At 63.0% G+C, this 23,743-nt stretch overlaps 1 protein-coding gene across 5 annotated transcripts in view; it reads left to right on the plus strand.

Annotated features, from left to right (window-relative positions):
• The first annotated feature begins 4,106 nt into the window (after positions 1-4,106).
• WDR72 (WD repeat domain 72) overlaps positions 4,107-23,743 on the plus strand; it is a 55,656-nt gene continuing 36,019 nt past the window's right edge. For 4 of the 5 annotated variants that reach the window (XM_053272774.1, XM_053272775.1, XM_053272773.1 and 1 more), the window contains exons 1-13: positions 4,107-4,235; positions 8,783-8,946; positions 9,475-9,581; positions 12,734-12,812; positions 13,873-14,047; positions 16,113-16,189; positions 16,754-16,873; positions 17,787-17,932; positions 18,193-18,292; positions 18,619-18,760; positions 19,414-19,659; positions 20,386-20,606; positions 22,073-22,268. In XM_053272774.1, coding sequence (XP_053128749.1) covers positions 8,794-8,946; positions 9,475-9,581; positions 12,734-12,812; positions 13,873-14,047; positions 16,113-16,189; positions 16,754-16,873; positions 17,787-17,932; positions 18,193-18,292; positions 18,619-18,760; positions 19,414-19,659; positions 20,386-20,606; positions 22,073-22,268 — 1,762 coding nt within the window. In that variant the 5' untranslated portion in view covers positions 4,107-4,235; positions 8,783-8,793. Of the gene's footprint in view, positions 4,236-8,782; positions 8,947-9,474; positions 9,582-12,359; positions 12,488-12,733; positions 12,813-13,872; positions 14,048-16,112; positions 16,190-16,753; positions 16,874-17,786; positions 17,933-18,192; positions 18,293-18,618; positions 18,761-19,413; positions 19,660-20,385; positions 20,607-22,072; positions 22,269-23,743 lie in introns of those variants that run through there. The other variant, XM_053272776.1, reaches the window with a different exon arrangement.

The raw sequence follows: 23,743 nt of genomic DNA on the forward strand, positions 1-23,743 counted from the left end.
GGAGAAAGTAGACAGCCTGGTCTTACTCCTTTGCCGATCTGGAACCAGTCTGTTTCACCATATTCTGTTTGGACTGAATGTAAAGCTGTAAAACAAGTTTACTTAAGCAAATATCCATTAGCAGAAACGTCTCAACATGCAACTTAGCATATTCCCATCCCAGGTATTTCTTTCCCCACTTCCCCTGGCCCCATCTCTAAAGCACCTGGTGCAGGTCACAATCACACTTGGCCGCATGGCATGGCACAACCATCACCCCCAGGGCAGACTAAAGAGGCTTTGGGGGCCCCCAGGGGGTGTGGAGGGGGCCCTGGACTTTGACCCCGAAGTCCAGGGGTAAGAGTGCCTCTGCAGCCCATCTCCAAGGCCAGAATGCCAAGCTGGGCCTGGGACTACGGGGTGTGTGTGTGTGTTCCGTGGCAGATTTCGCTTCCGCCTCCGGAGCTGCAGCCCGCTGGGGGAGCCATGAGGTGCTGACCTGCCTAATGCTCCTTCCGGGTCCTGCCACGCTGTGACTTTGGGACAGGTCACCCTCCGGGGGCCTCTCAGGCCTGCCATTGTTCTTGGTTCCTTGTTCCTGGCCCGGCTGTTTTGTACACAGAGCTGCTTCTCTGCATCTTGAGATTGTGTCAACAGAGATGGGGAGCAGGGAGGGGCCGGGAGGGCTCCTGCCTGCTCTGTCCACACTGCGGCCTCTCAGCGGCTGCTGGGCTTTCAGGAACACCCAGCAGCAGCAGTAGCAGCAGCAGCAGCCTCTGCTGGGGGAAAAGCAGCAGCCCCCAAGACCCCAGGGAGCAACCAGCCAGGCTGCTGCCCCCCCCCCCCCCATGTGGCCTTGTGCTGGGACCGTGGCCCTCCGGATGCCGGCCCCTTGACTCAGGGGCAATCAGACTCCTCCCTTCATGGACTAAATGAGGGGCACCCGTCCACACTCTTCCTCGGGTGTCAGCCCCACTGATCACAGTGGGCCTGAGTTCGGAGGAAACCTGCCTAGAACTGGGCTGCACAGCTGCAACTTGCTGCGGACACTGCGTGGTCCGAGGGCCTCTGGAGGGACCCCTCCGGATTGTGAAGAGGCCGCCTTGCTAAGAAACGCCCGGGCCATTTCCGGGGCCCATGAAGCCTCCGGATCCAGCCCCAAATCCACAGGCGGCCTCTGCTTCCCAGCAGCAGCTGAGACGGCTCTCGCCCTGCCCGAGAGCAGCACAGCGGTGTGGTCAACTGCACAGCTCTACCTGCTCTCTCTCGGGCAGGGCAGGCAGGAAGGAAGCAAGCAGAGATGCCCCTGGGAAGCAGAGGCAGCAGCTGCTGCACCCCCAAGTGCCCTGGGCCAGCCCTGCGGCCTTTGGCTCCCTTGGCAAAGGACGTCTGGCTGGGCCCCGGCCCCACATCCCTTCGCCAGTCAATCCTGTGATGTACCCAGTACCACTGTAGCTGAAGGTGTGTGTGGGGGGGGATGCCACAGTCCTCCTGGGAGGCTGACGCTGGCTAAGGCGGGGGGGGTGATGGGGGCAGGAGATGGTGCCTTTGAGAAGCTGCAGGTCTGCCACCAGCGCCACGTGGAGTCCAGCCCCCCCCCCGGCCACTCACCTGACCGCCACACTTCAGCCAGGAGAGCAGTGGTGGTGGGGGGGTGCGCGCGGGTGGAGCTGGTCAGTGGAGCGGGGCCTCCGAGAGAGGCTGGCAGTTGTCAGAAGGCCTCCTCCCCTCCCCGCCCCACCAAAAAATCCCAGGCAAGCAGCAGCCAGGAGGGGTGCAGAGGAGCTCAGCCTGGCCTCTTCTGAGAACTGGTCCTCCTCTCTTCTGCCATGGAAATGTGCCCACTCGGGGGGGGGGCTGGGAGGCGGAGCGGGACTATTTGGGAGTAAATGCTGTATATCTGATTGCAGCCTTTCTCTGTAATCTGATGCTCACAGAAAGCATCTTGAGGTTTTGTAAAGAGAAAGGCAAGGCATTTGGCAAACTCCAAAACCAAAGAAGAGCAGCCACCCTGAGGGACTGGCGGCCCAGGCTGGACTAGCCTCTTTGGTGGCAGAAACAGAGGCACTCTGTGAAGTAGGCGAGGCTGAGAGAGAAGTGACTGGCCCAAAGTCACCCAGCAAATCTCATGGCTGAATGGGGATTCGAACTCGGGTCTCCCCGGGCCGAGTCCAGCACTCTGACCTCTTGGCTGACATTGTCATTGGCGCTCTTGGTATATGTCATGCGTAAAACTGCTAAAATATACACACTGTTTAAAAAGGTGGGGGAGGCGAGACCCTGACAGAGGCCAGGTGGGGCTCCAAGTCAGTCTCGTTCCTGGGCACAAGTCCTCTGTGAGTGAGGAGGGAGGGGCCACTGGGGGTCTTCCAAGGCCTTTTGCTGCTAAGGGGAGGAAAGGCACTTCGGAGCCGAGAGGCCTCTTGGCAAACATGCCCCCCCCCGCCATGGCTTTGAGCAAAATGGCCCCCACCCGGCTTCCAGACTTTGGATCTGTGAGGATGGAGGGACCACCGTGCAAGACCCAGAGGGCCCGTGGTGGGCTGTGGTGCTTGAATCTCGCACGTGGCGGCTTTAGTTCCCAAAGGCAGCAGCCACCGGCCTTTTGCCAAAGGGCCCCTTTCCCCCCAAGCAGCCCGCGTCCCTCATCAGCCCTTCCGGAGGGCCCGGCACGGGGCTCCCTGGGCAGTGATGCCCCCCCTCCGCAGAGATTTCCAAGCCAAGCGGCCGGTGTGGCTGTGGGGAGGGGGACTTTTCATCAGTCCTGGCTCACATTAGACAAAAGAGATCCCAATGAATCCTCTGCCCTTGACACGCCTTCCCTGGTGGAATCGGAGCGAACGCTGCTCCATGTTTCCGTGGCTGACATCTGTCAACAATGCTGTGAACCACTAATTGCTGTCTGCAGCCCAGCAAGAAGTGCCCAGATTACTAACGGGAGGCGGGGGGGGGGGAGAATGAGGACCGGGGGGGGGGCGCATGGCTCCCTTTAGAAACCAGCCTCCTCCTGGCCTCCGGCCATTTCTTCTTTCTTAATCCAGGCCCCCTCCCTGCTGGGGGAGGCGGGAGAGGCCAGCAAGGGAAGCTCAGCAGCAGAGCCCCTCGAGTGAGTGGGGGGTACTCGCCAAGCACCCCCCCAACCATGGCAGCCGACTGCTGTAGCCGTGTGTGGGGCCAGCTGCTCCCCGGACCCAGCAAAGGGTGCCTGGGGGGCTCCAGAGAGCTGTGCTAAGGAGGACTGATCCACGCTCCCCCCTCCGACCGCTTGGGGGTCTGGAGGCAGCTCCTGGGCAGAGGGCAGCCAGAGGGAGGGTGCTCAGCCCGCCTAGTCCCTCCGGTCCTCGCCATCCAAGGGGAGCCCGGAGCAGGCAGGAGAGCCCGGAGTCTCCTCTAGCCACACCTGCCTCATCAGGCCAGAGTCAGGAAGGAGAGCACAGCCCCACCCAGCAGCCCCGGGGAGGGCCTGCGGGGGGGGGCGCTCCACAAGGGGGGAGACTGGCCGGCCCTGGGGAGGCTCCCCTGATTGCCCAATGGGGAGCAGCAGCAGCGGACACATCCTCCGTGGGGGGGGGGCTCCCCAAAAGCAACATACAGGCGACCCAGGCCCAGGAGCCTGCTGCTGCTGCCCCCCCACCAAGGGCCGTGTGGGGCACCTGGGGAAGTAGGCAAAGGAGAAGCTGCTGCCCCACCAGCAGACAGAGGAGGACATATCTTGAGGGGGGTCCGGGGAGGGTCCGGCCACCTGCCTCCTGGCTGCAGCCCAAGCTCTGTCCAAGGCTGGAGGAAGCCCGGGGTGGGGTGGGGGGCCAAGGCCTCCTCCTCAAGCAGCAGGAGGGAACTGGACTCATCTTTCGGAATCCAAAGGATGCTCCCATCTTCGGCAACTGGGCGGGGGGGGGCCGCAGGAGGATTGCCCCCCCCGCCCCTCTCTGGGCAGCTGGAGCATCCCCAGACGGAGAGCCCGAAGAGGCGCTCCAGGCGGGGAGCGGCCCAGCCCGGCCAGCACCTGCTCCAGCCAGCGCCCGCTCCGGCCCCAGCAGAGGTGGGGCAGCGCACGCAGGTGAGGCCGGCGGCGGCGGCGGCGGCGGCAGCAGGGCGGGCGGAGGGCGGCGCGGCAGCGGCAGCAGTCGGGGCCGGAGAAGCCAGAGGTGGGAACTCGGCGCGCTCCTCTCGGGCGGAGCAGGCCCCAGACGTGGCCTCTGGGGAAGCCGAAGGACGAGCCCCTCCGCAGCCGCGCGAGCCCTTCACGAGGGCGGGTGAGTGAGAGCGCGAGGCGCCCCCCCCCCGGCACCCTCAGCCCCCCCACCGCACAGGCCCGGGGGAGAGGAAGCGGAGTGGGGGGGCGGTCGGGCTGGGGGCTGCCTGTGCCCCCCCCGCCCCCGGCTGCCTCTGGGCCCAGCTCCTCCTCCGCTTGGCCGGGGCGGGAGGGAGTCGCAGGCCGGGTGGAGGAAGGAGCCCTTGCGCGGGGCGGGGAGGGGGCTCCTAGGACGGCCCTCTGAGTCCTCCTTCGAGCAGCGGCGGCAACTCTTTCGGCTCCCCGGTTCTGTTTGCCGATTCTTTTCCGGCCGAGTTCTGGGCTGGCCCGGCCCGGCCGCTCCAGGAAGACGCGGGGCGCTGGTCCTCCTCCTCCTCCTTTCTCGGGGGTAGCGGGGCGAGGCCCCCAACCCGCCCCGTGTCAAGGGGCCGCCTTCCCTCCGCACGTGCCCATCTCCTGCCAGGGTCCCTGTGGGACGCCCCGCTGGGCCGGCAGACCGCTCTTTTCTCCCTGCCCCTGCTTTCCCCAAGGCACTCTGTGTATGTGCAGAGGCCACCTCTTCCCTAGCATCGTTAGTTAAGCCCCAGTTTTGGCAGTGCTGGCGGGGGGGGGGGGGGCGGCGGCACCCTGAGCCTGCATTTGGGCAGTCCGCCGCTCGTGTCCTGCTCCGGCTTTGCTCCGACACACGTGGGCGACCCAGCGGTCACCTTCGCCCAGAGACGGCAAGCAGCCTCCTCCGGCCCTGCTCGGCTGCGACGCCCGCCTCAGGCGCGGCGGGCGAGTGTTTACCCGCAAACAAGCTGGGCGAGGGAGGGGTCGCGGCGGCACCGCGCCGTCCCTCCCCGCCGGGCCGAGCCGGCCTTCGCTCCCCGGCTCCTCCGCCTGGCGGGTGGGGGCTGTGCCAGCAGCGGCTCCTCCCGCCCGGCCGCCCCTGTAGCCACGCGGCTGCCGGCAGCCCCCGGACGCAAGGCACGGCCGCCCGGAGACCGGCAGTCCGCCGAGGGTCGCGGGAAGCGGCGGCGGGGGGGCGCCCCCAGCAGAGGAGCAGCAGCAGCAGCAGCGCGGCGCGTCTCCAGCCCTCGCTCGCCTGCTGTCCTGCTGCTGCCGCTGCCGCCCCGCTTTGCTCCGGGAGGGGCGGGGCCTCTTGCCTCTCCCTCCCCGCTTCGGGGCAGGCAGGATCGGCTCCGCTTGCATGGATGGCGGGGCCTGCTCCTTCCAGCCTCCCGCTTGCCGCCCTCCCACTTTGGCTCGTTTAAGGGCGGCGGCGGCCGGTGGGGAGGATGTGGGTCTGGCCGTGGGTTGCTCGCTGGGCCGCCACGGACGTGCAGCAGGGGCCTTCTGGAGCCCCGCCGCCCGTTGTGCGCTGCTGGCAGCAGCTGGAATTCGCCCGAGAGAGCCGCTCAGCCGGACGCGGCGGCCTCCACACACCACCCCAGGGACGGGGATCAAGAGGCCGGGGCGCCTGGTGGGAGCGGCCCCCCCGCCCCGTGTGTGTGTGTGTCTGTGCGCGCGCGCGTGCACGCGCCTCTCCTTGGCCACAGGCCCCTGCTCCTCTGGCCCTTGGGAATCTCTGCTCTCCCCTCCCCTCTTGCAAGAGCTCGGGGCCAGCCGCACCGGGAGGCCCAGCCTCCCTCCTGACACGGCGGGGTGGCAGTTTGGGGCACACCACCACCGGGCTGGCCTCCAGCGGTTCTCCCCCCCCCCCCCGCAGCCTGGAAAGGGACCCCGCTCCTGCCACTCATGATGTGAGGAGGAGGACAGGACACCCCCACCCCGGACTAGCCTGGTTGGCTTGCAAGCTCTTCCAGTGTGGCAGCCCGTGAATGTGGAGGGGAGGTGACGGGTGACGCCTCCATCCTCAAGCTTTCCTTCCCGTGGAATTTGGCAAGCCAGCCCCGTAAGACCTGCTTCCCAAATCCGGCCTGCTCAGATGAGCATGTCTGGAAAGGGCCTTGGCCTGGGGGAGGCGCCCCTCCTGCTCCGTGGCAGCCCCTCTCCCAGCCTTTGCCTCCAGCAGCAGCAGCAGCCGGTGGTGGCGAAGCCTGGCAGGCAGCCGATGAGGCCCCCACAAGCCCCCCCCGGTGCCCCTGCCTGCCAGAGCGCTGTCTGTCTGAGGTGCCAGAGTCCAGTGAGGCCGCCAGAGGGCGCTGCCCCCCAGCATGGAGAGGCGGCGGCTGCTTCCTCGCTTAGGCGCAACATAAACTATTTTAATTAATATCGGGTCACGGAAAGGGTTTGGCCAACTGAATTCTCCCAAGATCGAGTATTTTGATGAAAACATCTCTTTATTGATTGGTGAAGAAGAAAATCATTCTTAAATGAAATCCAGAGAAAAATCATATCCCTCTGAGAAAATTTCTGAGTGGCAGGCTGAGATTAACATCATAAAATTGAATTTGATGTAACCAGCAGCTGGAGGACGGACTTGCCCTCCCTGTGCTCCTTTGGATGGTGCTGCCGGGGAATGGAAGACGTGTTCCTTGGGCCTCTCATCCGAGAAATACAAACGAGAGATTGCTGCCGCCTCGCCCCCCGCCCCCCCTCGCTGAAATGGCCTGTATTGATTCTCAGCCTGGGCCTCGGGAGGCCCCGTGCTGAGCCCCGGCACGGGCGGGGGGGGGGGAGATGGCTGTCACTCAGCAGGGACTCCTCTGGTGAACAGGAGGCCTCCAGTGGTCAAGGGTGGGTGGGAGGCAGGGTGGCCCCCCCTGGAGCTGGCAGGGACCGTGGAGGCAGAACAGGAGGCAGCCCTGACCAGGCTGGCCTCCAGGTGGAGCGGCAGGCAGGCCGTGGAGGCCCCACCGGCCTGGGAGGAAGGGTGGGCCAAGCAGGAGGCCCCTCTGCCACAGCCCTTCCTCTCCCTCAGTTGGGAAGGCATCCCGGAGCTCCGCCTACCTCTCCCCACTCTTGCCCAGCGCCAAGCTGGGGGATCTTCCGACCCGGCTTTTGTCTTCTTTTTCTAGCCTCCGCAACAGTCTGCAGGGGTCTTTCCTCTGGCTGAGAATCCTTTCCAGGGATGCTTTCCCCTACTGACTGGCTGCCCCCTGCCTTCTCCCCGCCCCCCGCCCATAAAAGATGGAAGGCAATATACTAGGGCCCCATGGAGGGGTTCCCTTGGCCTGCCTTGAGGACGGAAGCCCTGTGATTTTGTTCTAAGAGACTTGTGGGGCTGGTGGGACAGGGCCAAGTCAAACAATGAGCAGGAAGAGAACACCAGGGCCATTTGGGTGGGGTGGGGGCTTCCTCCCCAGGGAAGGGGGCAGGCTCTCCAAATACAAGCTAGTAAGAGCAGCCAGCCACGCCCGCTGGGTAGGATTGGGACTGTGGTGCCAACCCCCTCCCACCCAGGCCTCTGAGAGCTGGTCTTGTGGTAGCAGGAAGCAGGACTGGTCCCCTTTGCTAAGCAGGCTCTGCCCTGGTTGCATATGAATGGGAGACTTGATGTGTGAGCACTGCGAGATATTCCCCTCAGGGGATGATGGAGCCGCTCTGGGAAGAGCATCTGGGTTCCAAGTTCTCGCCCTGGCGGCATCTCCAAGGTAGGGCTGAGAGAGACTCTTGCCTGCAACCTGGGAGAAGCCGCTGCCAGCCTGTGTAGAGACAATATTGAGCATGATGGACCAAGGGTCTGACTTGGAATATGGCAGCTTCCTGTGTTCCTGTGCAACAGTTCAGGAAAGACTGTGTGGACAGGCAGATGGGCAAACGTAGAACACTGTATGTGAGATCACCGACTGCATCCCCAACGTTGGAAAATGAATTGGCAACCTGCGTTGAGCAGCATTTCCCAGCGGGGGGGGGGGACTGGATTGGACTGTGTGAGCACAGCAGGCTGGAGCGGGCAGCTGAGAAGCGACAGGCAGCGTGGAGAGCCCAGGGCAAGAGCTGACTTTGCAGGAAAGGAGTTGGCCTCTCCCAAGAGAGTCTGATCAAAACCTGTGGATCAAATATCAGAAGTTCTGCTTCAGATGCATCCAAATCCCCCACCACCAGCACCTCAGACAAAACCATGCAACCCAGCTAATTACTCTTGATGCCCCCAACTTGCTTCCCCACAAAAGGGTCTCGGAACAGGAAGCACACAGCAAACTAGCGGAGTCTGTCAATTGGCAGAAGAGACCGCACTCATTGGCGCATGGCTGTGTCTGCTGATTGCCCTCTTGCTTTGGAAAGGGGAGGTCTTTTTTTAGAGAAGGGGTGCCGCGCCGCGTCTGGGGAAACGGCCTTGGTGCCTTTGCTCCAAGCGCCTGGCAGTGCAAACAGCTGACCTTGGGATGTTAGGCAGATCATGCCTGGTGATTGGGCCAGAGTGGTCCATGGATGCTTCTGGACTGCAGCAGCTCCCTGTCAGAGAAAGCTGTAGGGCTGGCGGGGGGGGGGCTGGGCAAAGTGCCCCCCCTGGGCAGGCCACACCTACCTCAAGGCCCCCTTTGTGGGCCGGCCCTGGGGAGGGGTGGCTCCGCCCCACCCCGCCCAGGCCAGGAGGGGACTGCTGCCCCCCAGTTCAGCTTGGCTGTCCTTCAGGGCTCGCATCTGCTTGGTTTCCAGGTGAGCACAGCATGAGGTCTTCAGCTCAGGTGGTGACATTGTGGGGGAGCCAAGCCCCCACTCACAGCATCACTGCCATCCTGATCACGGAGGACCAGAGGACCATCGTGACGGGCAGCCAGGAGGGACAACTCTGTCTCTGGACTCTCTCTCCAGAACTGCAGGTGGGTGAGGCCAGGTGGCTGCCTGGCTGGTCGGATGCCTTGCGGGGTCCTTATCCCCTCCCTGCCGCCGGGGTGCCTACTGAGCGGCCCGTCCCCTGATCATGGGGTTCAGCCTCTGGGAACTGCTCAGCAGCAGCCCTAGCTGGGAAGGCCCCAGGGGCGTAGCTAGGGGAGAGGGGGCCCGTGTTCATCCCTCTCTCGGGCGGCCCCCCAGAGTGAGGGAGAGAATGAAGAAAATAGGGAGGGAAGGACCTGGAGGGCCCTCAGGAGCTGGGGGCCCGTGTTCTTTGAACCTTTCGTTCAATTATAGCTACGCCCTTGGAAGGCCCCTTTCTTCCTGCTGGAGACTTTGGTTTCTCCTCCTTCTTGCGGGGGGGAGGGGCTCCTGACCACTGCCGGGGTCTCCACGCCTGCCTCCCCCACCAGCTCCTGCTCCCCCTCCTCTAGGCATGAGGTGGTCAGGGAAGGGAGCTGCTCTCACCTGATGCGGCCACACACACCCCGCCCCCTTGCTCTTTGCTCCTCCAGATTTCCCCGAAGCAAATCCTCCTGGGTCACTCTGCATCAGTGACGTGCTTGGCCAAGGCGAGGGACTTTGAGAAGCAGCCCTACGTGGTCAGCGCAGCCGAGGACGGGTCAGTGGCATGGCTTTTCTCTGACACTCCCATGCTCTTGCTTTCAGTGACGGCTGTGCAAATCTTACCTTCCTCCCAGGTGAGCACACTGCAGACTGTGTGCTCCCAGACAAGCAGCACTTTGCCGAGCAGTGTGCAGCTCTGGAGGCTGGGACGATGCGTCCCTCAAGGCATCCCACAATGCCCCGTGCACCGTGGTGCGTTGAGAGATTCCCCAAGGAGACGGGCACTCTAGGCGCCCTTCTCTATGGGAGGCCAGGCTGGAAGCAGCCCGAGCTCGCACGTGGTCCGGGAGCCGGGGATGCTGGCGCATTTGACTCCAGCTCAAAGCCGGGCTAAGCAGAGCTGCCCTGCCAGGGTCGGGTCTGATCCTGGCGGTTCTGGGCTTCCCTAGCCTGGGTTAGGCTGTGCAGGAGAACCACCACCTCAGTGTTTTCTACATAAGAAATAATTGTATGTAAACTACATAACAGCAAGTGGAAGCATATTGTGCACACACGTTATCCTGCCATGCTTTCTCTGCAAACTTGTGAGGGACTTTCATTTGCAATCCCTTTTAAAAAGGTTATTTAAAAAAAACAGGATCACCAGATGTGCTTTTTGGCAAACTTGTCTTAGTTTGCAAAATTCTGCCAACTAACATAATATGACTGGTGTAAGGAATTCCATCACATATTTATGTACTCCAGCAAACATAATCACCACTACAGAACACTCACTAAGCACAGATCTGTAGTACATCCCTTTCAGAATGAAAGGTGCTTTATGTCTCCTCCCACTTCTCCAAACATTTTCACATGTAGATCTCATCCTATTGAGTTGCAAAGACCATTTCATGCGGATGCCAGGTGTGTCTTACCTTGCCCCTGCCTTTTATTGTTGTCAGAGGTGTGCTGAAGAGGGTGCTCAAGGGGCTTAACAAGCACTCACACACACACACACACACACACACACACACACACACACACCCCAATCAGTAACAATGGGGAGGAGGCTGCAGTATTTTGATGGCAATTTACAAATCTTGGCAGCGCTTCCTGGTTTGTTCAGGGCACTGAGCATGTCCGGGAATTCCTTTGAATTCAAAGAGAAAAATTTAAGATCATTCCAACAACTGCAGCTATTATAGGGGTGTGTGTGCATGCGCACATGTGTGTGTATGTGTGTATAGCTTTTCAACAAATCTTCTCAAAGCAGTGTACACAGAAAAATAAATATGAAATAACGAAGATGCCTCCCTGGCAGTCGAGAAAGAAACATAAGGTAGACCGCAGCAACAGTCCCTGGAGGGACATGGTGCTGTGCTTGGATTTGCATTTTCTGTATTCTCTGTGTGCACAATATTTCCAATAACTTTACCCCACCCAACCCCCCTTTGGATGCCTAAGGTGTATTTCTCATAGCTGAGGTTTTAAATTACTGAAACGTCAGGAATTTGAGGACTGAAAGAATATTTCAGATGGGGAGGCAGCATTTTCATTTGGGAAGGCAATGGCCCTTTGCCTCTCTGTGGCAACAGCCCTGTTGCCACCGCACACCAGATGGAGAGCGCGAGAGAGAGCACCTGCCTGCAATCCCAAGGTTGTTTTGCCCTCCAGACAACTCACCTTTCCTCTGCTCTTCCCAACTGCAGAGCTGTGTTTCCCCTCTTGTGTCCACTCACTGCACACCCCTCCCCTCTCCCCTCCCCCCCCCGCACCCTGGTGAAAACCTGCTTTCCTGAGTATCTCATTCAAATGCACAGAGGGATGCCTGACTATTCTCTAAGCACCCGCCCGCCCACGCTTGCTTAAGCAGCCGCCCTCCAAACACCGGAGTAGCCAGCAGCTGGCCTCTGAATCTGTGTCCCTTTGAGCTGGTTCTGGAGCAGATGAGATCCAGTCAGTGGTGCTCGGTCTCCACATGGGATCCCAGCGGATGGCAGCTGTATTTGCTCTAGTATGATATTGGCACCGGCCAAGAATCCTTCAGATCTGGAGAGAGCGGACAGCAAGGAGCAGAGAGGTGGGACTCTGTGTTTGCTACAGGGGGTCTTGTGGTGCTGCTGCTGCTCTTGGTTTTGTCTTTGTTTAATGCACTTGGTTTATTTTGTGTACTGCTTTGAATGCATCTTGATGCAGAAAAGTGGGTTAAAGCAAGGCATGAAATAAACAAACACAGTGACTGGTTAACAGTCAAGACCAACCGAGGAGTGCTGTTGGCACATGACCAGATTTCATCCGAATTTCCATTATTTCTGTTTCTTCCCAACCTTACTACTCAAAATAATATTTCAAGGGAAGGAAGAGCAGAGATGGGGGCTCTCTAAACAAGACTTTCCCCCATCTCGCCCCCAACAGAGATTGGGTAGGGTTGCCACGGAAAGGGGAGCGTGTGTGTGTGTGTGTGTGTGTGTGCGCGCTCCTCACGCTGCCCCTCCACAAACCATCCTTGGCGGCTGAACTGGAAGCCTCTTAAACAGCGGCGGGGGTGGGGGTGGGGGTGGGGGGGCTGCGTTTCTCCTCCTTGTACTCTAAAATGCGGACCAGGCTTGGCTTGTGTGGTTCCACAATGAGCCGCAGGAAATGGGTTTCTACACCGAAGAGCTTCCTGTACAGCCTCACTGAAGGCATGACACTAAAAGGCCCGCTTGCTGCCGTTGAAGTCGTTGCCACAGCGCCACAGGGTCGCGCCTCGGTTAATTCGCACTTCCTTGAGTCTCATTCGTTCCTTTGGTGTGGAGGTCTGGGGGCTTGTGTGGCTCGCTGGCCCTTCCTGCCTCTGGCCTCCGGGGGGGGGGCTCTTTGCTTTTTGAAGGGGGGAGCAGAGCAGCCAGATGCTCTCTGCTTTGCCAGACCTGGCGGAAAGAGAACCACTTTCCTCTCTTCCAGCCGCTGAGGGCTGCTGTGCTGACACGTGGACCAGCGGTAACAGGAGCCACAATGGCCCCTTGGGTTGGAGGCCTGTCCTGCCCTTGGAGTGAGCTGGGCTGCGCGGCCGCGGAGGAGGGGAGGGCAGAATTGCCCCGACTACGGAGACAGCGGTGCAGTGGGCAGCAGCAGCAGCCAGCCACCCCCCCCCCCCCGCCCCCGCCCGGCAGCCTGCCCTGGGGAAACCCCGGGCCCGGCTGCAGCCGCTTGAGCAGAGCGTAACGCCGCGCCCTCTCTTGGCAGGGAGATGTGCCTCTGGAGTGTCGCCTGTGGGCAGTGCGTGGAGCACACCACCCTCCCCTTTCGGCACACGGCCATCTGCGTAAGTCCCCCCCCCCCGCCGCCGCCTCTGCTGCCCGCCTGGCCAAGGGGCTTCTCCGCACAGCGGCCTGCCCAGCGAGGGGAGCTTGGAGGGCCACACCTGGGTCAGGAGGAGGAGCCCCGAGGGGGTCTTGGGGGCGGGATGCGCACGGCCAGCCCTTCCCATCGCAGAGGCGCCAGGCCCCACGGGGGGCCCCGGGGGGCAGCCTCAGCCTGGGCCGGCTCTTGGCCCCCGCCGCCTGCCTCCTGGCCTTCAGGCTGCTGCCGGGGAGGGGGCAGCTCCGCGGCAGCCCCCCCTCCAGCCCCGCCCTCACCCCTTCGGCCTTCAGCCTCAGCAGGCAGCCCAGGGGAGGGGAGGGGAGGGGAGGGGCCTGCGGCGGGGGCTGCGAGCGACAGGAGCCGCTGGCCAAGCCGCCCGGAGGGACCCACGCCGGAGCTCCTCGGAGGACGGGGGGGGCACGCCGGAGGCCAAGCCCTGGGCCGCCCTGGCCTCCCCAGCAGCCGTGCCAGGGGGGCTCCCGGTCCTGGCGGACGCCCTCGGCCAGCATCCCTCACGCGGGCTTCTCTTGCTGGGAGGCTGCCGGGGCCGCCTCCCGGGGGTGCTGTGGGGTCTAAGCCCTGGGCTGGGGAGGCCGGTGGGGGCCGCAGGGCTGCTGCACCCCGTGGCTGCTCCCAGCCACTCCTCCTCGCACGCACGGCGCCCCCGCTGGTGCCTGTGGCCCCCGGCCCACACAGGGCTGGGGTGCGCCTGCGGGGCATCGCTCTGGGGAGGTGTGAGCAGTGGCCAGGGGCGGCCCGCCTCTGCTCTGGGTGCAGCCGAGTGGCCCTGCGGGCTAAGCCCTCCGCTGGTGTTGCCCTCGCTTGCCTCCGTGGCACGGAAGGGGCCGGCCAGCGGCTTTACAGCCAGCCACGAGCCCCCCCCCGCCCCGCCCCGCCCCGCCCGTCTCCATCTCTCAGGGGAGCCAGGAGGCCTGTAGTGGGAAGCCGTCTTCGCCAGGGCGTGGGTGTGTGTGGGGTGGGGTGGGGAGGGTTAACCGCTGCGCCTTCTCCCCGCCGCCCAGTATTACCACAGCTCCTTCCGCATGATGGGGGACGGCTGGCTCCTCTGCTGTGGGCAGTACAACGATGTCCTGGTCGTGGACGCCGGAACGCTGGCCCTGCTCCACCGCTTGGAGTCGTCGCGGGCCTCCGACTGGGTCCGCTGCATGTGCCTGGTGCACTCCCCCAGGATCCAAGGTACTGCTGTGGCCGCTGCTCTGCGGGAGAGTCGCCCCTGCCGGGCCACCGCACCACACACAGCCCGGGCAGGAGGCCCATTAGGGACCGAGGGAGCTGCCACACACGGAGTCAGACCCCGGTCCACCTAGCTCAGTCTTGCCTTCACAGACTGGCAGCGGCGGCTTCTCCCAGGTTGCAGGCAGGAGTCTCTCTCCGCCCTCTCTTGGAGATGCTGCCGCCAGGGAGGGGACTTGAACCTAGATGCTCTCCCCAGAGTGGGGCTCCATCCCCCGAGGGGAAGATCTTCCAGTGCTGCTCACACACTTCTAGTCTCCCCTTCATATGCAACCAGGGTGGACCCTGCTTAGCTAAGGGGGCAAGTCAGGCTTGCTCCCACCAGACCAGCTCTCTTCCTGGAGAGTCCTGAGGGCTCAGGCACTGACTCCCTGGCTTATCGAGAACTGCAGGCAGTTCCGCCGGCTACAGCCACACGATATCCCAGAATCCTCCTGGTCTGAGGAGTCGGGGGACATCAGAGGGTCAACCCAGGGCCACCGTCTGTCGTCCAGCCTGGGTCACCTGCCCACAAAGCATGGCACCAGGCTAGGCCTCTGGCCGCTTCCCTCTCTGCTGGCCCTGTGGCCCCTCGCTCCTCCCAGCCCTCCAGCCCACCTTCCTCCTCCTCCTCCAGGGACCCCCTTGCCCCTCTGGGGCCAGCCCCCCCCCTTCAGGCCCTGAGCGGGCTCTGCCTGCCTCCCCAGGCCCCTGGCCCCCCCTCAGGGGTGCCCCATTCCCTTGGGCTGGCTCTAGGCGGGCTGCCAGGCCAAGTTGTGCTTTGAGGGGCCTGCTTCGCGCCCCCCCCGGCCGCTCTGGCCTTGAGCTGGCCCGGAGGAGGAGGCCGCCTGTGCCCAGCCTGGCGATTCTGCTGCTTTTAGCCGCCCCGTCCCAAGAGCAAGAGGTGCGGTTGGCGCGTCCTGCTTGGCCACACCAGACACAACTGCAGCTTTCGTTCCCCGGTTGGCTGCGGGGGGGCAGCCATTGGTGGAAATCTGTATCTGTGGTGGGGGGAGCAGAGGTGGCGGCTCGTTCTGATGAGCCCGGCAGGTGCCCAAGGGGGCCGCGGGGACTGCTTGCTCCTCTCACCCGCCCTGCCTGAGAGCTGGAGCACCTGCAGGCTGGCCATTCATCAGGTAGAGCCCCACAGCTCTCGCTGACGGATGGCCAGCCTGCAGGCAGTGCGGTGGCTCTGGGCGGGGAGGGAGGGAGGAGCAAGCCATCCCAGCTGCTGCAAAGAGGCAGAAGCCGCTGCTCCTGGGTGGCAGGTGGTGGTTGTTGTTGTTGTTGTGATTTAAACTGATATCCTGCTTTTCCTCTGAGGAGCTCAGAGCGGTGTACATGGTTATGTTTATCCTCACAACAACCCTGTGAGGTAGGTTGGGCTGAGAGAAACATGATTGGCCCAGAGTCACCCAGTGAGTTTCATGGCTGAATGGGGATTCGAACTCGGGTCTTCCCGGTCCAGCACTCTAACCACTACGCTATGCTGACTCTCCCCTCTAGTTAGGTTCTATCCGGAGGGACCCGATCCGGCCTGGCTCCTTGGCCTTCCTCGGTCCTCTCCTGCCTGGGCTGCAGAAGGGGCTCAAGGGAGGGGGGCCGGCAGGCTCCCTGCCACAAATGGGCTTCCCAGATGTGGCTGCCGGCAACTCCCAGCATTCCCTGCTGCTGTGGCCTTTGGCTGGGGCTTGTGGGAGCCAGCAGCATCCGGGCCTCTCTGCTCGGGGAGCCCCGGCCGGAAGAAGCCGACCCAAGCGCAGGGACAGAGCCAGCCGGCCCGGCTCCTGCCGCCACCACCACCGCAGCAGCAGCCCCAGGGCAGCATCAGGCACAGCCATCGTCAAGAGTCCGGGGCCGGGGGGGGCAGATGGCGGCCCAGAGTCTCCGCTGCCGCCGCTGCACCAGCCACCGCCCTGGGCACGGCCCCCGGCCACCTCTGCTCTGCCCAGGCAACCAGGACGGGCCCAGGTCCGTCTGCCCCCCACTGCCCCCCTCGCCCTCACCTCTCTGTGTTGCTTCTCCCCAGAGGACTCCTTGATAGCCGTCTCCGTGGCAGGAGACCTGAAAGTCTGGGACCTGTCCTCCTCCGTGAGCAGGATCCAGGTACGAGGACTGGGCCGGCTGGGGCGAGTGGCCAGGCCAGTGAGACCTTCGCCTGGAGAGCGGCAGGGCTGGAGAAGTTGTGGGTACTCCCTGCAGGAGACGCAGCTGCTCCCCCGGGCTGGGCTCACCTGAGCCGTCCTGGGCAGGTGTGGGCACTCCGTGGCTGGGCGTCTGGGATGCGTGCGGAGTCCGGCACCTGCAGCACCTCCGGAGCTGGGGAGGTTTGGGCAGCAAGCTGGCGAAGGGAGGAGGAGGAGGTGGGCCCCCGGCGGGAGGAGGAGTGGCGGCCCATTCCCACAAGCCAGGGGGGCGCCAAAGGGGACGGCTCCGTGCGGAGTGACACGAGGAGGGCACTGGGCCCCCAGAAGGGAGTGGAAGCCGGCAGGGCACAGAAACGGTCTCCTCGTGAAGCAGGCTCCTCCTTTATCGGAGTGGGGCTCTCCTGGACTCCTGTTCCAAACCCAAGGTTTCTGTGCACGCAAGGCCCCGTTCCTGATGGTGGCCGAGAGGCTTCTTGGGCCTAGCCTGGCGATGCTCCCCCCGTGCTTCCTCTTTTCTCTGCAGGAGAAGGAAGGTGTCCACGAACGGGAAGCCAGGCCTCTCGGCTGTGCCCCCTGCCTCGCTCTCCGGTTTTGCAGCTATACCGGGCGGCTCCTCCTCGTGGTGTTTTCCAGCTGCTGGAAGGTACCAGCTCCCTCCTTGCAGAGGGGATCTTCACTCCTCCCCACAGAGAGGGAGTGGCGCCCCAGATGGCCACCAGGCAGGCGGACACCCCTCCCCCACAGAGCGGCCCCCCAAGGCTGCCCGGAAGCAAAGGCCAGACTCGCAGGGAGCGATGGGAAGGAGCTCTCCAGGCCCCAGCAGCAGCTGCAGCAGCCAAGAGCCGAGGGGTCGTCCGGGCTGGCCCCCGGGGCCTTCAGCAGGGCTGCCGCTGGTGGTCCCTGAGGCCACCCCGTGCCCATCACCTTCTTGCGGGGGCGGCAGGAGCGCAGCCCTCTCCGGGTCCCCCCAGGCAGGAGGAGGCTTGTGGAGGGCGGTTGCCCTGGGCAGGCCCTCGGAAACCCGGGGCCAGCCTGCTGAAGATGCAAGTGGAAGGCTTGGTGGGTGGGAAACGCTGGGCTACCCACCCACAGGCCACTCCCCAGCATGCCAGGGAGTTCCACAGGCCCGGCCCGGCCCCCGCAAGCCCAGCAGGCCTCTGGTGGTGGCCACAATGGATGGGCCGGCTTGTGCACGAGAAAGGCCTCCTCTGGAGAACTCGGCCCCCTTCTCGGCAAGAAGTTGCTCTCGGACTTGAGCCGGGAGGCCACCGGGAGGCCAGCGCAGGAGGTGGGAGGAGTCACCCTGGAAGCCTCGGCTCTCAGGGCTGCCCACAGGGCAGGCAGTTCTCTGGCGACCCTGCTGTGTGCAGTTGAAGTTTCCGCCCCCTTTTCCAAGGAGCCCCACGTGGCCAGCAACCGTGGCTGCATCTGCCTTCCTCTGGCCAGAGAGTCCTGCATGAGGCCACCCCCCCCGGCTTGAAGCACCCCCCAGTTGGTGCATTTCAGTAGTGGGGGGGGGCAGCCCCACGCCGGCACCCTCTTCCTCTGTGTCTTAGGTATACGATTACTGTGACTTCTCCTTGCTGGGGACGGAATCCAGCCCCCGCGGGCAGAGCTTTGCTGGGGGCGACATCCTGGCTGCTCACCGGCTGATCGTTTGGACAGAAGATGGACGAGGCTTCATCTACCAGCTGCCGAACAGGTGGGCTCGGGGGGGGGCACACCCCTTGAGCGTGAGGGGGGGGGGCTTGCGATGGACCGCCTCTCTGTCTTGCCAGGGATCAGGTGGTGGGTGTGGGCGGCTTTGCCCAGGTTCTGACAGCCGCCTGCCTGGGCCCGGCCCGGGGAGAGATCGGCAGCCATGTCCAGCACGGGCAGCTGGCCCTGGCCCTCTGAGCAGAAAGGGATCCGTGGGCACCCGGCTTCCCTTCCCAGCGCGCTGACCCCTCCGCATTTCTGTAGCGGTCTTTCACGTGGCATCCAGCCCTCCAGTGGAAGAGCCCTTCGAGAAACTGTGCACCCCCCGCTCTTACTCTGTTTGACGGATGTGGAAGAGAACGAGGTAACCGGAGTGGTCCGGTCGGGGTCCTCGTCGCTGCTTGCTGCATTTTGGGTGGCCAGCAAAGGCGATGAAACCCGGCCACTGCCTGCCTCCCGGGGGCCTTCTCACAAAGCCCCTGAGAAAGTCACTGCCCCGAGACCCACACGCAGCAGCCCCACCTGCCTCCCAGTCAAGACACTTCCCGGGCTGAGAGGTGTGCTGAGTGCCACTGGTGAGCCCCCCCGGGATGCTGGCGCCCTTGAGCTCCCCTCCCTCACACAGGGTGCTGGTTTTCGTGGCAGCAGCCTGACCGACGCGGCCGGCCCTCTGGGGTCCTCTTTTAACAGAGCTTCTCTCACATGATGGGCTTCTTGAATGAAAGGAAGGAACCTTTTTATAAGATCCTGTATTCTGGAGATGCCTCTGGGAGAATCACTCTCTGGCATATTCCCGACGTTCCCGTCTCAACCCTGGACGGCTCTCCAAGAGGTGAGGACATCCTCCCCGTCTTCTGAGGCTGCGCTGCTAAAAACCAAGTGGCCAAGAGGGCCTGGCGGTCTCTAGGAGGAGGGCCTGCCCTAGAGGGGCCCGAGCCACACTCTTCCTGCTTTGACTGAAGGGGTGGCAGGAAGAACCTCTTTCTGAGCCCATGCGACTGGCCTCTGAAATCCCGCCCTGCGTACCCCAAGACCCCCTGTGAGCACAGAACAGACCTCCTGCTTCCTTGGCGTATCTTAGTCGGGGGTGTTTTTGCTGCCCAGTGTGGGGGTCTGTAGGGGTGCCTGGCCCGGACATCGCAGGCTGCCACGCAATAGCTGTGGTGCTGGGTGAAGGGCCTGCCTGTCACAACTCAAGACGAGGGCTGTCCTTAGGGCAGGGCGGGCAGGGCGGCCACGGCCACCAACAGTGACTGGGAGCCCCACCCGCCGGCTGATCTGCCCCAGGCCCTGCCCCGCTCCGGGGCTCTCTCAGGACAGCCCTGCCTCCAGGGCCGGACCAGGAGAGGACGAGGCCTCCCCCCCACGCCTGCCTCGGGGCTGCCTGCAGCAGGGTGAGCCTCGGAGGCCGGCCGTGCCTTCGCCCTGCCAGAGCTGCAAGCCGCCCGGCTCCCTTCCTCTCGTCTCTCTGGCTTTCCTCCCTAGAGATCCCCACCGCAGCCTCCTCGACTCTTCAGGACCACTTTGGCGCCCACAGTTCTCTGGCCCCAAGCCTCCTCGGGCCTCTCTGGGGGGCCGACGTGGGGGACGGAAGCGCCACCATCTGGTCCTCTGTGTACATCCCCAGTTGCGACAGGCTGGTGTGCGGCTGCGAGGATGGCCAGATCTTGGTGGTGCTGGTCTTGCCCACCGCTAAGGCCCGGCTGCTGGCAGGCGGCTCCTCCCCGGGAGGTAAGGCAGGGCCCGAGCGGGGGTCTCTGCGCAGGCACCAGCCCTCCGCCGTGAGTCTGGCCGGTCCCCAGAGCTGCCTCAGACTGGTGGGGCAGGGAGGGGGCGGGAGCACCCTTGGGCAGCCCCTCTTCCTGGCAGTTGCCCCAGTTTGGGAGCCAAGGCCGCTCTCCCGAGGTGCTTCCGGTGGAGGCCACGGCCATGCCCATGCCCGCCCCCCAGATCCCGGCTGGGGCTTGGATGACCCCCTCCTCAGGGGCGTTGCCCTCCTCCTCGGTGAGGTGTGGGTCTGCACAAAGCAGGGCTGCAAGCGGGATTGCGCGTGAGACTGATGCGACCCTCCTCCCTCTGTGGGACCTGCACATGCCGCCAGCCGAGCACCCCTCTGGCCTCCCCGCCTGATTTGTGGGGCGTCAGCTATCCAATGCAGCCCAGTCCTGTGGCAAGGTGGCTGCCAGTTCCACCCGTGGAGGGAAAGCAAAGACGGCCCTGGAGGGACTCCCTCTCTGTCCTCTCAGGGGAGCAGCCAAGACAACATGGAGGGGACGGCAAAAAACCCACAAACCCATCCAGAGAGAGAGAGAGAGAGAGAGAGAGAAGGGGTCACACAAGGTGTGAGGGCAGCAGCCCCCCTTGCTTCAGACGAGGCACCTCAGGCCCTCTCTTGTGCCCAGAGGCGGATGCACAGGCCCGCGTGACCCTCCCCGCTCCCCTCTCTTTCTCACGCAGACGCCCTGCCCCACGGGGTCCTCCGGGGTCACAGCAGCAGCGTCACCGCCTTGCTTTACCTGCACGGCCAGTCCACCCGGTTTGACCGCAGCTGGCTGGTTTCGGGGAGCCAGGATTCTTGTGTGATCTGGTGGGACCTCTTTACCGGGGAGATTTTGCATCAGTTTTCTCTGCAAGCCGGTCCCATCACAGACCTGCTGCTCTCTTCGGAGAACTACAGAGTGAGTAGAAGGGAGGAGCATCCCAGCTTGCCTCCTTCTGAGGGCAGAGCGGGGTGGGCTGCTTGACTTTCTCACTCCCTCCTTTCAAATGTATTTGTACTTTCAATTGCGTCTGCCTTGGGATTATTTTAATGAAAGGTGGTGTGTACATTAAACAATAAACTGAATACATAAAGAAAATGAAATGCACGCATTCCCCCGCCCCAGGCAGGGCCCTTCGAGGCTCCTCTTCTGCACATCTTTCTGTGGCTTTCCAGACTAAACGGCATGCAGAAGAGCAAGAGAGCCTCCCCACGCAGCGGCGGTGGCAGCAGTGGCAGAGGCAGCCGTTGCCAGTTGGTGGTCTGTGCCAAGCACCTGGCCACCAAAATAGCCTTTTCCCGATCTTTGCATTCTGTGGCCGCACACTTCTGGTGTAGCAAACGTCCGGGACCCTGTGCAAAGGGGTTGCTCTCTGCAGCGGTGCTGATCTGATGCCGGGGTGTTTTGCATGCCTTGCACAGAACCACCGGCCCTTTTAATACTTTGAATGAAGATCCCACCAAGGGGGTCAGGAGGCGAGGGCTGTCTGCTGTCCTGCTGCTGCTGCTGGCTGATTGCCAGTCCAGGGGCCGGGAACTGAGGAGTTGGACCCCCGCCCCGCCCCGCCCCGCTTGGATCTTGCAAGCAAAGGAGGGCAGGGATCTGGTGAGGGGTGGGTGGGATGGGCACAGCAGTGGCCCTGTAGGGGCCTGCGTCTCAGCACCCAGAGAGACCCTCTCATTGGCAGCACCTCAAAAATACCTGCGCTCAGCATAAATCAGGTGAAGCAGTTAAATGTACGGAAATGGTTCAGGGGCGGATTCAGCTTTTTGCCGCCCTTTGCCTTTAAACTAAAAAGGTTTCCCTGATTTTTTAAAAAATAAGGTGAAGGGGAGGGGGGCTTTCTCCTTGCCCACAGAGAGGGGTGGCCAAAGCTGAGGAGGGGCAAAATCTGCTGCCGTTAGGCAAATGCCTCCTCTGCCTCTCCGCGAACCCACCACTGAATGGGCTTCCTTTGGGCCAGGAATATCCCCCACTGACGGGGGGCCCGTCTTCCAGCCGTATTCAGCTTCTCCCCCAGCTACAGGCAGGGTTAGGGCTTTCTCTTTGGTTTTCCCTGCAGAGGTGAGGTTGAGGGGCAGGAAAAGGGGCAGCCGCCGCCGCCGAGGAAGGCAGCCAGGCTCAAGGCCCGGGAGCTCTGCCCCTCCGGGGCCCCAGCCCCCTTTCACTCCAGCCCCACACCCCTCTGGATCCTCCTCCGTCTTGGCGGCTGCTCCTCCAGAGAGGAGGCTCTCTTCCCTCCAGGGAGGCAACGGCATGGAGCCGGGCCCCCATCTCTGCCCGGATGCGCTTCGCAGGGTGGCTCCTCCACTGGGCCCCTGAGGAGCGGTGGCGAGCTGGCGGAGGAGGCTCTTTGGGGTGATGCCGCTGCTCTGTCTTTGCAGTTCCAGAGCCAGAGGGTTGTCTGTTGCCTGTGCGGTGACCACTCGGTGGCCCTGCTGCACCTGCAGGAGCGGAGCTGCCTCCTCCACGCCCGGAGCCACCCTTTCCCCGTGGAGACGCTGCGCTGGCGCCCGCTGGAAGACCTGCTGGTGGTGGGCTGTGAAGACGGCTCCGCTTACATTTGGGACGTTGAGACAGGTAACTCGGAGGAGACTCCTCTCTCCCAGCCCGGCTCCCGGGGCGCGGAGCCTGGCCCCGGACACTCGCATCTGCACGAAGCAGCTCTGTCCCTGCGGCTCTGCCCTTCCACGGGGGATGCCGCTGCCTGGTGAGGACCCTCGGGGCCGCCTGCCCCAGCCTTGCAGCACAGTGACGCCCCCCCTGCCCCCCCGGCTAGGTCTTCCAGCCAGATGGGCGGGAGAAGCGGCATCTGCCGGCAGCCCCCCCCCCACCCCCACCCCCAGCGCCTTCATCCCGGGTGCAACGCAGAGCCCCAGTGAGTCCAGCACGCTGCGTCCTGCAGGAGCGCGGTGCTCCTCCGCATTGATGGTGCATTTGCCCTCCTCTTACTCAGTTAGGGTCTATTCATCACAGACCCCTGGCCATGCTGCCAGGGCAAAGCTGGGCCTACCGAACTGCTGCTTCGGGATCTGAGGCGCACAGAAAGCCCTTTGCTGCACATGGGGGGGGGCAGCATTGCATACTGTCTGCCGGAGGTTTTCCAGACAGCACGCTTTCCCGTGGGTTGACCCCGAGGCTTGACTGTGAGTTGGGGGCCTAACGGATGCTCCGACACAAAAAGAGGACCCCCCCCCGACATAAATCGGGCTGGGTTCCAGTATGGAGGGGGAAGCCCCGACCGTGTGTGAAGTGCTCTCTCTGAAACACCACCAGGGTCGGTCTGGCCGAGATGTGGCTGCACACCCAGCCACCCAAGGAAAGTCGTGGTGAAGCTGCCGTCTGAAAGAGAAGTCCTGCAGAGTGGATTGCTGCTGCAGTGAATCTCCCTGAGCCGGGAAGAGCAAGCCACACGCCCGGGCCAGCTTCTTTGCTGTGACCTGCATGCAAAAAGGGGCCCCTCTCTGTGTGTGTGTGTGTGTGTGTGTGTGTGATATCTCACACACACACACACACACCCGCCCAGCCCCAGCCCAGGGCTCTTTGTGTGACGCTCCTGAGTGGCTCAGGCGGTGCATAGACCAAAGGCCTGCACACCAGCCTGCCTTGGCAAGCCGGTCACCTCCTGGGGGGCAAGGGGGGGCGCTCTGGGCCTTCCGGGCCCCCTCTGGCTGTGGGACCGCACACAGGCCATCAGGAAGGCAGCGTGTGTCACGGCCGTTGGCTTTGCTGCGGCAGCACACGAGGAGCCATGGATTGGGGCCTTCAGCAGCTTGTTCCTTTGCAGGGTTTGGGGTTTTGTTTCCTGGCTGAGTCAATAGAATTGTACATAAGTGAGTGACCAGAAAAATTCTGGAGGATTTTGCTACTGAGAGAAATTATTTAATTTTGAGAAGAATTTAAACATTTAAAATTCAGAAATGAAATGCCTTCTTAGGAGAAGACTTGTGTGCTATTTAACATTTTCCATTTGCTGCCAATATGGGAACATTCCTCCCACCCCCCCGCCAAAGACAAGGCCCCTGAGCTCCTCTGAGTTGTTCTCTGGGTGCAAG

The sequence above is a fragment of the Hemicordylus capensis genome, chromosome 10 (assembly GCF_027244095.1).
Source record: "Hemicordylus capensis ecotype Gifberg chromosome 10, rHemCap1.1.pri, whole genome shotgun sequence".
Taxonomy (NCBI): domain Eukaryota; kingdom Metazoa; phylum Chordata; class Lepidosauria; order Squamata; family Cordylidae; genus Hemicordylus; species Hemicordylus capensis.